This window comes from Nicrophorus vespilloides, unplaced genomic scaffold (assembly GCF_001412225.1).
Source record: "Nicrophorus vespilloides isolate i.1.1-1 unplaced genomic scaffold, Nicve_v1.0, whole genome shotgun sequence".
Classification (NCBI taxonomy): Eukaryota; Metazoa; Arthropoda; class Insecta; order Coleoptera; family Silphidae; genus Nicrophorus; species Nicrophorus vespilloides.
Genome location: NW_017095774.1, coordinates 2,314 through 15,636, shown reverse-complemented (window position 1 = coordinate 15,636; position 13,323 = coordinate 2,314). Strand labels below are relative to the sequence as shown.

The 13,323-nt window shown below is 33.1% G+C and overlaps 3 protein-coding genes across 4 annotated transcripts; 1 reads left to right on the top strand and 2 right to left on the bottom strand.

Annotated features, from left to right (window-relative positions):
* Positions 1-3,924: 3,924 nt before the first annotated feature.
* LOC108562975 (poly(ADP-ribose) glycohydrolase-like) lies at positions 3,925-7,239 on the bottom strand. 2 transcript variants are annotated; one of them, XM_017921500.1, is made up of 10 exons: positions 7,099-7,198; positions 6,887-7,033; positions 6,161-6,313; positions 5,779-6,014; positions 5,625-5,719; positions 5,321-5,483; positions 5,142-5,272; positions 4,904-5,091; positions 4,625-4,853; positions 3,925-4,567 (listed from the first exon to the last, which is right to left on the bottom strand). In XM_017921500.1, the coding sequence occupies exons 2-10, from the start codon at positions 6,923-6,925 to the stop codon at positions 3,948-3,950; spliced, it is 1,854 nt and encodes a 617-aa protein (XP_017776989.1). In that variant the 5' UTR covers positions 6,926-7,033; positions 7,099-7,198; the 3' UTR covers positions 3,925-3,947. The 2 variants fall into 2 exon arrangements, with proteins under 2 accessions (XP_017776989.1, XP_017776981.1); XM_017921492.1 differs by having other exon boundaries at positions 6,887-7,239.
* Positions 7,240-7,477: 238 nt separating this feature from the next.
* Positions 7,478-10,775, top strand: LOC108562990 (formin-binding protein 4-like). The gene is made up of 9 exons (XM_017921514.1): positions 7,478-7,657; positions 7,719-8,013; positions 8,077-8,167; positions 8,422-8,994; positions 9,047-9,180; positions 10,019-10,203; positions 10,255-10,337; positions 10,390-10,545; positions 10,607-10,775. The coding sequence occupies exons 1-9, from the start codon at positions 7,582-7,584 to the stop codon at positions 10,685-10,687; spliced, it is 1,674 nt and encodes a 557-aa protein (XP_017777003.1). The 5' UTR covers positions 7,478-7,581; the 3' UTR covers positions 10,688-10,775.
* A 204-nt stretch (positions 10,776-10,979) lies between these two features.
* LOC108562998 (WD40 repeat-containing protein SMU1) lies at positions 10,980-13,029 on the bottom strand. Its single transcript, XM_017921526.1, has 8 exons — positions 13,004-13,029; positions 12,876-12,942; positions 12,657-12,800; positions 12,498-12,612; positions 11,801-12,443; positions 11,646-11,747; positions 11,407-11,590; positions 10,980-11,345 (listed from the first exon to the last, which is right to left on the bottom strand). Exons 1-8 carry the CDS (start codon positions 13,027-13,029, stop codon positions 11,094-11,096), a joined length of 1,533 nt encoding a protein of 510 aa, XP_017777015.1. The 3' UTR covers positions 10,980-11,093.
* Positions 13,030-13,323: the final 294 nt, after the last annotated feature.

Sequence of the window (13,323 nt, the reverse complement as noted above, 5' to 3'; positions counted from 1 at the left end):
AAATTAAATACTTGATGATTTCAAGTGGAGAAACTCGAAGATATTAAGCTCAAATAGGAGTGTATAAAATAACCTATTTAGCACGGAATTTATTTGGATCTTGACGTTTCCTCGTTGAGTTAATATATAGTACGAAATAAGTGGAAACACGGAAAATTGCCGATTTAAAATTAAATGAAGTCCTGTTAATTGGATATAGCTCGTACGAGTGCATATCTAAATAAGTTACAAGTCAGGTGAGTGTAGTTTCGTAATCGATACGTTAGAAAAAAGTGCAAGCTATTGATCCTCTGGACTCGAGTGTACTTCGCTATCAATCACATTAAATCGAGCGTGCTTTTTCTACGTACGTTCTACAACAAAACGTTTACTTTTAAACTGTCAGAAAGATGGAATACCCCTATGTTTTTTATTTCTTTATTTTTGCTTATATAAAATATAGATTTTTTATGATATACATTTTTTTTTTATTTCCAGACTGTTAAATATTGATATTTAAGTGTTGATGTTACGTTATAATTATATAATGTACTGGGTTCTCGCATTAAGGTTCTCTTAGGCTCTAGGCAACAAAAGACAAACTTGCAAATGTCTGCGGACGACTAAAAAGCAGAAAAGACCCGATCCAGCTGAAATCATCAAAATTGTGGCTAGATAACATCCTGAAACTTTTTTTTTAACCTAACTTGTCTTTTATTGATAAACATGATTATATGATTATAGATGTGTCTTAACTATACTACAGGACTGGACTTACTTGCAAGCTGTTGCTCATTTTGTCAGCAAAAAAAGTGAAGTTATATCTGCATATTCATCATCTAAAAAAGAAATCTAAAAGAAGAAAAGCTTAAGAGACTTTCGATGATGATATGCTGAAGAACCAAGAGAGGTGAGCCAAGCAAGATATATAGACGTGGATGAGGATTTAGTGGGTAGGATAAGGTAGGAATCCCACAGTGCCTCCACTTCACCCGTGACACATATGCAATATTTTCTCTCCTCTCAATAAAGGCCATAAAGAGGTTTATTCGTATTAAATGTAACATTCCTATTTATTTTTATTGGATATAACAGTGTTTTTATTGAGAAGTCAACTATACGAGTGTTGATCTCATAGATTATTAACTCCTGTTAATTTAATAATGTCTACTTCCTTCATTATTAATTATATAATAGATGATAACAAAATGGTCGGTCACGACAAGATCTCCAAATCTTATTGCCAATATTTTGCGTAACCCGAAAAAACTTAGACACGACATTGATTATGTACACATTTTTTACTTCAAATTTTTATTAAACCTTATCTCTAAATGCATAACCGAAAGATATTTTGAAGTTTGTAAAATTTCAAAACATACATTCTTTTGTTGCATGATACAGTCAAGTTTTTCTAAAGTCATCGATTCAAACAATTCAAGAGTTTTGCCACAATTATTAAATTAATTCTTATTTCAATTCTTCAATTCAATTCAATTTTTATTGGATATTTGGACAAAGCTCCAACGTTTAATTTCACTTTTATGAACTAAAATTATAATAATTTGTTAGTTAAAAAACAATTTTATCAAGAAGGAATACACAATTATTAGAAATTTCTTACATTAAAGTATGTATTTGTTAGCTCTTCAATATAATATTTTGTCATTATTGGCAAATAAATTTAAATGAAAGCAATCGATTCAGACGGTCAATTAAGAACAACGCAATAATTCATCAATCGACAAACAAAAGAGGAAGGAAAAAATCAATACGCGAGTATAAATATGTCCGAAGCGGTTTTCTGTTTGTCCTCCTGCCATGTTCCTGCACCCTCACCTCGCAAACGACCACAATATTTGTTTGTTTTTTTCGTCATTCCTCTCTTTCTATCCTCTGTAGCAGCTGAATCTTCATTCACGTGCTCCATGAAATAAAAATACGCAGCAATACTTTCCTACACTTTGTGTTTCACGTCAGCAAAACGCGATTGAGTAATTAGGCTTTTAGTGCGAAAAAAGGCAAATTATTACGTTTTTTTATCATTACCATTATTTTCCTAGTACCCATCGTTTATTTCTGTTTAATCGAAGGGAAAAAAGTAACTAGAGGCTATATCGAATTGTTCTCGTGTCAATATTAATTATGGTAATTGCAATAGGAAATTAAATACGAGAATTAAATTTCTAGCTATAGTCATTTGTTAAAATGAAAAGTACATACATTTCATTCTTTAAATACTTCTCTGAAATGCATTGTTTCATACTTCAAGCTAATTATCTTCCCGTGATTACATGGCTTTAATACTTTAAACACTCTGCTTGCAAAATAAGGGGTGTGTGCTAAAATTTGTATCCTAGATTTTGTTTCAATCAAAAAGCACGTAATTCACGTAATAATTACGAGAAACTTTGATCTATTCAATCTCAATTTTGATGGTACTTTCTAATAAAGGTTTTTTTTAATTAATATATGAATTTTACATCCATAATAAATTACTATAAGTTGAATACAGTGGTACCTGTATTCATTAAGCGAAATGCTCATTATGCAAAGTGTTCGTTAAGCGAGGTTCCATTGTATTTGTATTTTTGAAGAGAAATGCTGCTGAAACTTAAATATACTTATATAATTTTGCAAATGATCAAAAAAGCTTAAGACTACAGATCCCTCAATTTACACGGTATATAGGTTCCTGAGAAAAACGTGTAAATCGATTTCTTTCTTCCTATATGATCTGATAGAATTATGATATTTATAACATTTTATGTTAACAACAAAAACTAAATCTATGAAGACATGCTATTAAGAATTATGAAAAGTCAATACTAATTACAATACTTGTGGGTCACTATCTACAATCTAAATTATTAAATAATTAGGTAATTAATTAAGTATTAATAATGTAATAGAGTTGTATATCACAACAAGTAACTTTCAATCAGAGCATGTCATTAATATTGATGAACAGAAACATTTTTCCATTTAAATAGTATTGATTATAAGAAAAAGAAGTTAATGAAAATAAAATTAAAGCGAAGTATTAATTACGTTTCAAAATAATTATAAAATTATTTTACGCTTTCTGAATTTTTCTTGTTTCTTATAGGATTAAAGCAAAATCGTGATATAAATGAAGATGTTGCTTGTTTGAATCATACTAATAATATTAAATGAACAAGGGTCGGCTAACCGGGGTAAATTATCCCAAGTGAAATTCTTGGAGGTAATAAGATTTACCAATTAAAATGCAGTAGATTTTTTAATGTTAAAACCTTCATATAAAAAAAACTCTAGAAATAAACCTAATAAAATTGTGGTATATTATTGATGTGTATATCAATTAGTTAATCCATCTTAGTAAACAAAAAATCATGGTCAAGATTAACGTTTAACTCTTTTGAGGGGTCAGAAATTACTAATTTCTAGACCGAACAAATTTTTAGACAACTTCGTCAACTGAATCAACATTGGATAGTATGGATTCATCCCATGACATACCAAACAAATTAATTCTTTCCTGTACAAAATTATGATAACGTCCTACTAGGCATGTTCAAAAGGTAATACATTGCGTGTACCAGTTAAAGGTCTTTTGATTATTACATTAGTTAGAATAGTTTAATGTAAAGTAAAATATAAAGTTGATTAAAAAAATATTAATCGATATGAAATTGTACGTTCTCAATGTGCACTCAAAAGTAATAGGGTTAGATTCTGGAATAACTAATAGCTCCCAATAAATACCCCCAATTATAATCAAGGCTGCATTCACTACTCAATAATCCACGGGTGCAAAAATAGACGACCTCTAAGGCAAATTCGGTTTATTACTTTGATTTTAGTAAAAACGAGAGCGATACAAACTTAATTTAAACTTCTTAAATTAATAAACAAATTTAAATATAATAATTTAAAAAACAAAACAGTAAATAATATCACAATGTCTTGAGAATTCAATTATCAAACTATTTTTTACTGAAGTAATCAGTGATCTTTTTCTTACTAGAATTTAATTTCGACGGCGTTTTACTTTCCTCTTCAGGTGAAAGGCTTTCCAAGATATCTTCGACGTACACATCTGTGCTTTCCGCTTTCTTATTCTTCCTGCTATAATCGTCAATGCATTCCAGCAACGAACTGTTATTCATATTATTACTATTTGGAATCGTTGTAGTAGTCTTATCATCATCAAACAGCTTGAAGAGATTTATTAAATCATCGTCGGATTTTATTCGTTTCCGCTTTGTGTTGGGTGGAGATAGATCTTCCGTGTCACTTTTGATCGGCGATATCAGTTTCGGTATCGGCGCCACTTTCAGGTTTTTGATGATAGTCTTCAAGGGCGATATCAGTTTAGAGACTGGAGAAATTTCCATGCGCTTGCAGTCGTTCACGACACTCTCCTCAACATCGACCTTTAATACGTATTCTGTTTTAGAAGTGGATGCGACTGGTTCGCTATTAAAGAATGATTTTATACTGGGCTGAGATTTGGAATCGAAGTAGCTTTGCTGGATGTACGAGAGGAAAGTTTCCGGTACAATTTTGCTTCTGTTATAACCGCATAACAAGCGCCAGAGTTTACCTAAAACATCATCAAAATTATCGCTTGAAGGACAAATGAAAATAAGTGTAAACTTACAAATCGTTATTTGATTTACTGCTAGGAACATGTAGGTGTCGTATAGTTTTTCGCGTAGCTCTGGATCGGAGAATGTGTAATAAACCATATCTCTGTTAGATGCGCTACAAGCCATCAATTGGATTAAGAACTTGAGATGGACGTTACCTCCGAAAGCTCCGCATCCCCAATTTCCTGTGGCTACAGCTGAAATCGACCCAGTCAAACGGGAGTGGAAACCCGCATAACTCTGTAATCGACAACATGTAATATTGTTTAGTACATCCTCTAAGTAACTACCTTATTCAATTCCCTTATAATGTGATGACATCCGAATTGGTCAGCGACTTTATTAAAGCGTGTAGCATCAATAGCTACTATACTAGTTATCCGCCTACCATACTGATCAAAAGGCACATCGTCTCTGCAATCGCCATCGAAAGTAAACGCATCCGAGTATCCTTTATAATTACTAAACCTTTCAGTTCCTGAAACACCAAAATCAAGTTTCTTTCCACGTAAATATATTACTATTTACCAATCACAAGAAGTGCTTCGCTATCTTCAAGTTTCTCAGTGAATAATCGAGAAATAATCAATTCCGGATTGATTATAAATCGAATCTCTTCTTGGACACAGCCATAGCCCAAAACACCTCCGCCTACAAATCTTTTAAAAAATTAATATAATCCATGTAAATCCCATCGAATTACTAACTTATTGGCAAAATCGACTTGCAGGAAACCTAAACCATCCTCAATACAACTTTCACTTGTTATATGGACCCTGGTATTTCCCAAATTAGTTTCCAGCTTATCCCACCTCGGTACGAACGAACGATTCACATGTTTCCGTTCGAACGTTATCACTCCAACCGGTGCTACAACAAAATATACAATGTATATACCATAAATACAAATCAACGCTAGAAAATATAACAGAATTTCCTTATTTCTCACTTCAACCTTGCGAAAATCTGTTGGGAATACCAAGACTCTATAAGGAAGTAGTAAATATATACCTTCGTTCAAGATTCGTTGGAAATAATGCAAAATGCATTTCAGTTTCTCTATGACGCAGCTGACACGCTTGGGCCTGGAATTCGATGCGAAAAGGCTGCAACAGAAATGATGCTTATTATAAAATGCTTAGAATTGTATTTCATAACGAAATACCTGGCAAAGTTGACGCTATGATAATTAACATCTTCCTTTTTAGTAGGAAACGTGCACAGAAACGCGTTTGCTAATATACATGACACTTGGTGTTGGCTGAACGAGATGGACTTACAAGAACCGGATTTTAATAGTGGAATAGAATCCGGAACGATCTCTGGCAACTTTAATGCCAAATCGATGATTCCCGGTAAGAGCACGTTAAAGAAATTTTGAGTTTCTTCTTCCGAAAACACCTAAGAAACAATCATATATCTGAATTTTAACCTTTTGGTGTACATTAAATATTTCATTAACTCTTGCATCATTGACTTTGTTTACTGAGAGTATTAATTATAAATTATTTTAGAAAGATATTAACAAAATCGGAATGTTGAAATACCTCGAAGAACAAATGCTGCAGCGCCGTGGGTTTCGGGAATCTAAAGTTATAACTTCGTAAAGCTTTCTCGAAATCTTCTAAATATTTAATGGGTTTGCTCAGCGATTCTTTTATAAGTTCCCATCGCGAAACAAGAATATCTTCTCCTTCTTCCTAGAAAAGAATAAATATTACATAGAAAATATGTTAGATTATTCAATTTCATTTCATAATGTTTCTCAATATTATGAAATTATATAGGGAAAATTGATATTTGTATTGAAAGATAACAAAAATATTTTATAAAAACTCAATAGTTTTATAGATAATAATGTTTGTACTTATTTTTAAATCTTCATTAAATATTTGTTATCAATTTTGTATTAAATACATATGTATTAGAAGTAATATGTAAAAGCATATTATCAGTTCTATGAAAAATAATGGTCTAGTATTACTTTACTAAACATTATTGACATAATAAAGTTTTTCAATATTATGAGTATGATTCCTATATATAAAAGTAAAGGTATTAACTTTAGTGAATCAAGACATATAAATATTTAACAAATTTATATACTTTACTTATAAATTGGAAGAATTCAAATGTTTATGGTCAAATGATAAGTATACTTCTGAACATCAAACATGATTTGCTAATATTATGAAATAGACATCAATTTATTGTCAAATCCTTTACATTTATATTGGAAAACAAAAATATGTAGTTTCTTAAAATACACTTACAATATTTTTGGGGAAGAGATTCTTATTGGAGTATGGCATGCGAACATAGCCTTCATCCCAATGGAAAACAGTTGAACTTGTGTGGGGTTTTGGGGGCTCCTTCAAAGTTGCAGGAAGTTGATACAGAACTGTGTGGTACTTTGAGGGCTGCAATTTATATGTCTCATATTCCCAAGGCCCTTTACCTTTGTGCATATCACTCAAACTGGTACCTTTATATTCCATGTTTACCCGAGTTTTGCGCTTGTACTGCTCGTACATCGCAATCACACGATTCTTTTATACCATCTCCGTAATAAACAAACCAAGGATAAGATACTATAAATAACTTACATTGTAAACATAACCCAACATAATCTATATACAATCCTCCTTAGGCAACTTCAGTTCCATCAATAACTATGAACATTTCATAAACCACAATTTAAATCTAATAATAAATAATATTTATTATTATTATTTGCTCATTTAATAATATTTAGTTGCTTTAATTTAATATTAAACATATTTTAATGGTATTAAGTAAAACTGTTATAATTTTCCTGTGTAATTAGTTGTCTATTCTGGTATTTCCATGAACTGTCTGGCAATCTCTGGCAATAATCACCGAGCAGCGCTTCGTTTGGAAGAATCATATATTGAAGGTTATTTTTTTCATTTGAAGAGTTTTTCCTGTTATAGTACTCATAAATAAAATGGATGGAAGTGTACATAATTTTTTGAGTGAAGTAAATGATACAGTGCCTTCAGAAGAAAGAATCAAAGAAACTTGTAAGTGAATATCAATAAACTGTAATAGAAAATTGTCTGATCAATTATTTTGCACATGCAGCATGGCAGGAATGTTTTGATGACCAAAGTGGATGTCCATACTATTGGAACATAAACACTAATGCAGTCACCTGGGAAATGCCTTTAGAATTTAAGGAATGGCTGGAGGCTAACAAGAAACCCAATGGCCTCTTTCCGTCCATTGCTTCCAATGTAAAAGTGTACAACATCAGAGAGGAAACAAGTAAATTAAATAACAAACTGTACACAATCAAGGACAATGCTAAATTCAACAAGACCAAAGTTAAGAAAAAACCAATGCCAAAGTCCAAAAATGGCAGTGATTCTGAGGATGAGTAGGTTATTAATATTATATAAATTAATTAAATGTAATATGTGTTTCCTTTCTTTTTATTTAGGAAAATAACTTTAATTTCCTCATATGGTGGGGATTCAGATAGTGAAAGTGAGAGTGCAGATGAAAATAAGAAAAAGGAAAATATTAAACCAGTAAGTATTTCATATAATTGATATGTATGTAATAATGAATATTAATGATGATAATTATCAGTTGATGGTTTATTCTTTATTGGAAAGAACCAATGATTTTATATAAAGTTTTCAATCTGAAATATGAAAAGCAAAAATGGTCAATGATGAACAGCTGCTGAGAACTCCTTTTACTAGTCGAGATTTCGCGGTTGCTGAGGCTATTCCAAACACTTAAATTCTTTTGTTTTAAACTTTCTCTTCTTTATCTTTAGGTTCAGTCTGAAGTCACTGTTTTGGTACCGAATACAACAAAGGAAATCCTCAAAGATAAAGTGACTGGTTTTTCGCTCTTGGCAGACTACGGAGATGATGACGATACTGATTTGGACGAGGAACCGAACGAGCCCGAACCTACGCAATCACACAGCACCCTATTTCCCGTTATAAAACCAATAGATGTTAAACAATTTGAAGAGCCCAAAGTGAATGAATACTTGGCCAAAGATACAGATGATTTGGATACAAAAGCATTCAAGCGCAAACGTCGGATCGGAATCAATTTAACGAACTCTCCGAAGCATAGAGCGCTGGATGCTGATGACGATGGAGGAGAGCGTAAGGGATTCGGGTTTAGTGAAAATGAAAGCGCAAAGAGCAGCAGCGCTAAGAGCGGGATGAAAATAGCGTTCATTAAATCGGATACATTGAATCCGACGATAAGTGAGGAGAAGACCGAAGATGATGAAATTAGCGAATCGCATTTATCTCTCAAGGAAAAATTGCTATTCTTGTCCGAAGGGAAAGAATCGGTCAGTCCGGTGCAAATCATGCTCATTCAATTAGAGGTAATACGTTTTTATCGTGTATTAGTGTTATATTAAATTATTTTGTTTTCAGACGTTGCATACAGCATTAAGAGATGGAAGTCTGAATTCTGGATATTTAAAGAAATGGCTGACGGAGACGTGTGAAGGTTTGGTTAAGCTCGAAGAGGCAGCTGCGCCGAGCGGTTGGCTATTGCAGTGGGACAGGTACAATCAACATTTCTTTCCTATTATATCTGTTGATACGAATCGAGTGTATTTCATTACGTAACATTACGTTTCTGTTCAGACCTTAACAGCCCTGACTTTTATTTTACTTGCATATATGTTATAATAATATTTTCTCCAAAAGTTCGAAGATCCAAAAGCGAAGCGCAAACAGGTGAGGATTAATTACTATTTATTGTATATACATAAAACGCGTGAATGAGTGTGCGTGAAAACCCCTTTACTTCTTCCCAATCACAGTAAAGTTTTGCATATTATTGTTAACGAATTGTGAGTATAAATTTGCATATTAATCCGTCAATTTGCTAGATATTTCAAAGCCTCAATTAACTTAATTTAATCTAAATGGAAAAGTGCTTGAAATATCGCTTTAAGAGTATGAATCTTTATTTTTTTTTAATAATACCATTGTTTATTTTCCAATTGATAATATATTTTTTCTATGTGTTTAGGATGATGCGATGCGGTCTGCAAAAGTACATATTTCTGAGATAGTAAACTCTCACGCAATTGCTTTGTTATCACAAAAAATACCCTATATCTAATAATTATGAATAATGTTTTATAATGTTATTTCCGGTGCAGGTATAGTATACAAAGTCCAAATTTTACCAAAAAATATATATTTTATTTCCAATGATGCTCCTGTTTGAAATTTTGAAATGTTATTATTATTTTGTTCTATCACTGTGTCAATCATTGTAAATATTTATATATATTCTCAATATATATATAAATTATTGAAAGCATCATCGAGGAAGTTGCATTTTACTGGAGAGGGTTTCTAAGATATTTCGTCTTTGTCGGGGTGTTTTAGGGCGCAAAAACGTTACTACTACCGGAACAAAGTAACAGATGAGTGCCAGTGGGATTACCCGGAGATGGAGGACGATGCCATGGATATTTGTACGACTCCTCCGCCACCTGCCGATGAAGAAGTTTGTAGTACACCTGTTCGAACCCCGTCACCATCTGGAAGTAATAGCAACGTCGATCCTCCAGGTATAACCACCTCACAATCCCTACAATTTAGTATATTAATTTTTCAATTAGCCGTAGAAAGTGTAGTTGAAGAGAAATCAGTGATCGTCAGCGAACCGTTACCACCAGGCATAGATCCTCAAGAATCTGAAGCTGTAAGTAACTTAACTTTTAAAAACTTCATCTTTAACCATTGTTTGTTTATAGAAGAAACCAGATTTGACTTCTGTGCTTGATTCATTTTACACGGATATAGCCGAAATAGAAAACACAATTAACAAGAAAGTGCAGGAAGTTCCGGATCCGATAGTACCAAAAGTCGTAGAAGTTGTTCAAGAACCACCGGCCAAAAAGAAGAAAAAGGTTAGTTTCTTCGCGCTTTCTTGGAAGTTGCACATATTTTTTACACTCGTCTTTGTTTCAGGTGAAAGTAGGCTCTTTGCAAAAGAAGAACGTGTCCAAGTTAGTCGAGAAATGGAATAATGTGCAGAAAGACTTGAATTAGTTTTCATTCGCCCTTTATTTACATAGAACACAATAAACGTTTGTTGTTATTGGCCAAATATTTTTAGTAAAAGAAATTATTTTAACTATTCTGTTTTGTGTTTTTTTATCCATAACAATTTCAAGAACAGTTCTGAATTGGAAATTACTAATATTAATTTTAAATGAAATGATAATACCTTCTTGACACTCCAATAAAACAAGAACAAATCTTAATAAAATAAACAATCTGAACTACTTTTCGATTTCTAAGGAAAACGTGCAAAAATATTTATAGTTTTACTATGAAATTAATTTTATAGATAGTTTTTGTCATCGAGTTCGTTTTATTAATTAATATTATTTTCTTATAAATCCGCGAATTACATAACGCAAATAATCGATATTCACTTTTGTACTTATATCTATTAAGGTTTCCATAATCTGACTAAACCGTCTTCACTGTAAGAGCATAGCAAGTTCTGGTGAGGGTGATGCGCAATACCAATAACATCTTTTTCGTGTATATTCAATGTTCTTTCCAATGTTCCAGAATTGGTAGAGAAGCAGTAGAGGACCAGATCTTCACCTACACAGTAAACCCAATCACCTCTTGGAGATACCGTCGAACAAACGAAGTCTCCTCCTTCCCTTTTACCACTCGAAAATGAACGTACGATCTTAAATACAGAAAATAAAGCAATTAAACATATTTTTTTAAAGATGATGATAAAAAATTACCTGTCCCGATAAATTCATAATTGCTACTGTATTCGTTCTATTGCAAACAACGAAATGTTCAGGGTTTTTGGCGAAGGTATGTATGTTATTCACTGTTGTGTCTCCAGTTCCAATGGATTTGAACGTGCTAATACATTCTGTTGTTTTGACGTTCCATACTTTGACTGTACCATCAGAAGAAGCACTAGAAACCAATATAAACTTAATGTATGTTAATATTAATAAAAGTTTAGTTGTACCTTAAAACGTTATGACCGTCTTGTGTGAAAGTGACTTCGTTAACGAACGACGTGTGTCCTCTAAATTCCTTTAAAGCTTTACCAGATTTCAAACCGTGAATTCTAAAATTGATGCGTTAATATTTGTCCACCTAGGATATGGCAGTAGTACATACTTGATTGTGTAATCGAACGATGCGCTCAACACTTGACTGTTATCCCTTGAAAACTGGAGACAAGTTATACCCTTCGAGTGTCCTTTCTCGATCTTCCTAAGGCATTGACCGGAGCTGATCCGCCACACCTTAATCTTACCAGATTGAGAACCTGTGACCAGCATTTCGCTGTCTCGCGAGAAAGCCAAGCACAGAACCGCGTGTTCCATCAGCATGAAGTTCTCTTGCGCTTGATACTTTAAATCCTTCCTAATTTTACCAGTCGTGAAGTTCCACACTTCAATGATTCCATCCACGCTGCCCGTGACCAAATATTGACCATCCGGCGAAAACCTGGCGCATTCAACATGCGACTTCTGTCCAAATTTGATCTGCTTTCCCATTTGCGTGGGGTACTGTTCATCCTCTTGATCTCGGATCGCAGCTTTACCTCTGAATAAATCGATTGTAGTTCCAGGCGGTAACAAACCCTGATGTTGTTGCCATTTCAATGCTTGAGCAAGAAGAGCGAGGAGACGAGAAGAAGGCACCACGGATACTTCTCCAGATAACGCATGAGCTATTGCCGTGCGTCTCTTTTCTTTGCTACTACCATCAGGGTATGCCTCTCTAGGATCAAAATATGATCTAGCCAATAAATTCTCTAAAAAACAATAATCAGTATATAAATTCAATAATAAAATAATTAAATCCTTACCTAAATGAATATATCTCTCAGGTTCATTTTGCTTCAACATAATCATAGGATCTGTTTGTCTGAGCAGGGATCGAGCAGCACCCAATTCCCTCAACTCGATCAGCTCTAAAACAATCTACAAGGCAATTAATTAATACAACTCGCTATTGCATCACTCACTTGTTCATATAGATCTATCAACTTTTTGTCAGGCAATTTCAATGACTGGATTGCCTTCAGCACAGTGTCCCAATGTCCATTGTTGATGTCAGAGCAGAAACCATCCACACTATCAACGGTATTCAATGAAACCCCAGTCTCTTCCTACAATAACAAATTCTATTAGCTACAACTTATCGAAAGCTATACCTTCATTAATATATCTAATTTATTAATTACCTGCAGAGTTTGAAGAGTTTTGTGGAGATTAGATTCTTTCAGGTATTGTTGGATGAGTCGAATTACACTAAAACAAAGATTTACTATGTGTTAACTACTATTCTATTTGTTTCATTTATAATACTTACTCTGCTGATTCAATTTCAATAGACATTTTGGCTTATTCCTCAACTTTTATTTACATCAAAAAACACTAACTTTATAAATGTTTGATGTTGCTTCTAGGTTATGTTTACGGTGTTTATGTCAGTTTGATGTTAGCTAATGGTTCTCAATCAGTTTACACCAGCGATTCCAAATATGTTATATGTTACACAGTTCGAGACTATGAGACTATTAGCAAACACTGCTGATAACTATCTCTGAATATTCTGAAGTATCCTGTGAAACGCCCCCCCTGTCTGAAGCAACCAGAAGACTTTAACATTGTTTGATATCTAATGCTTGT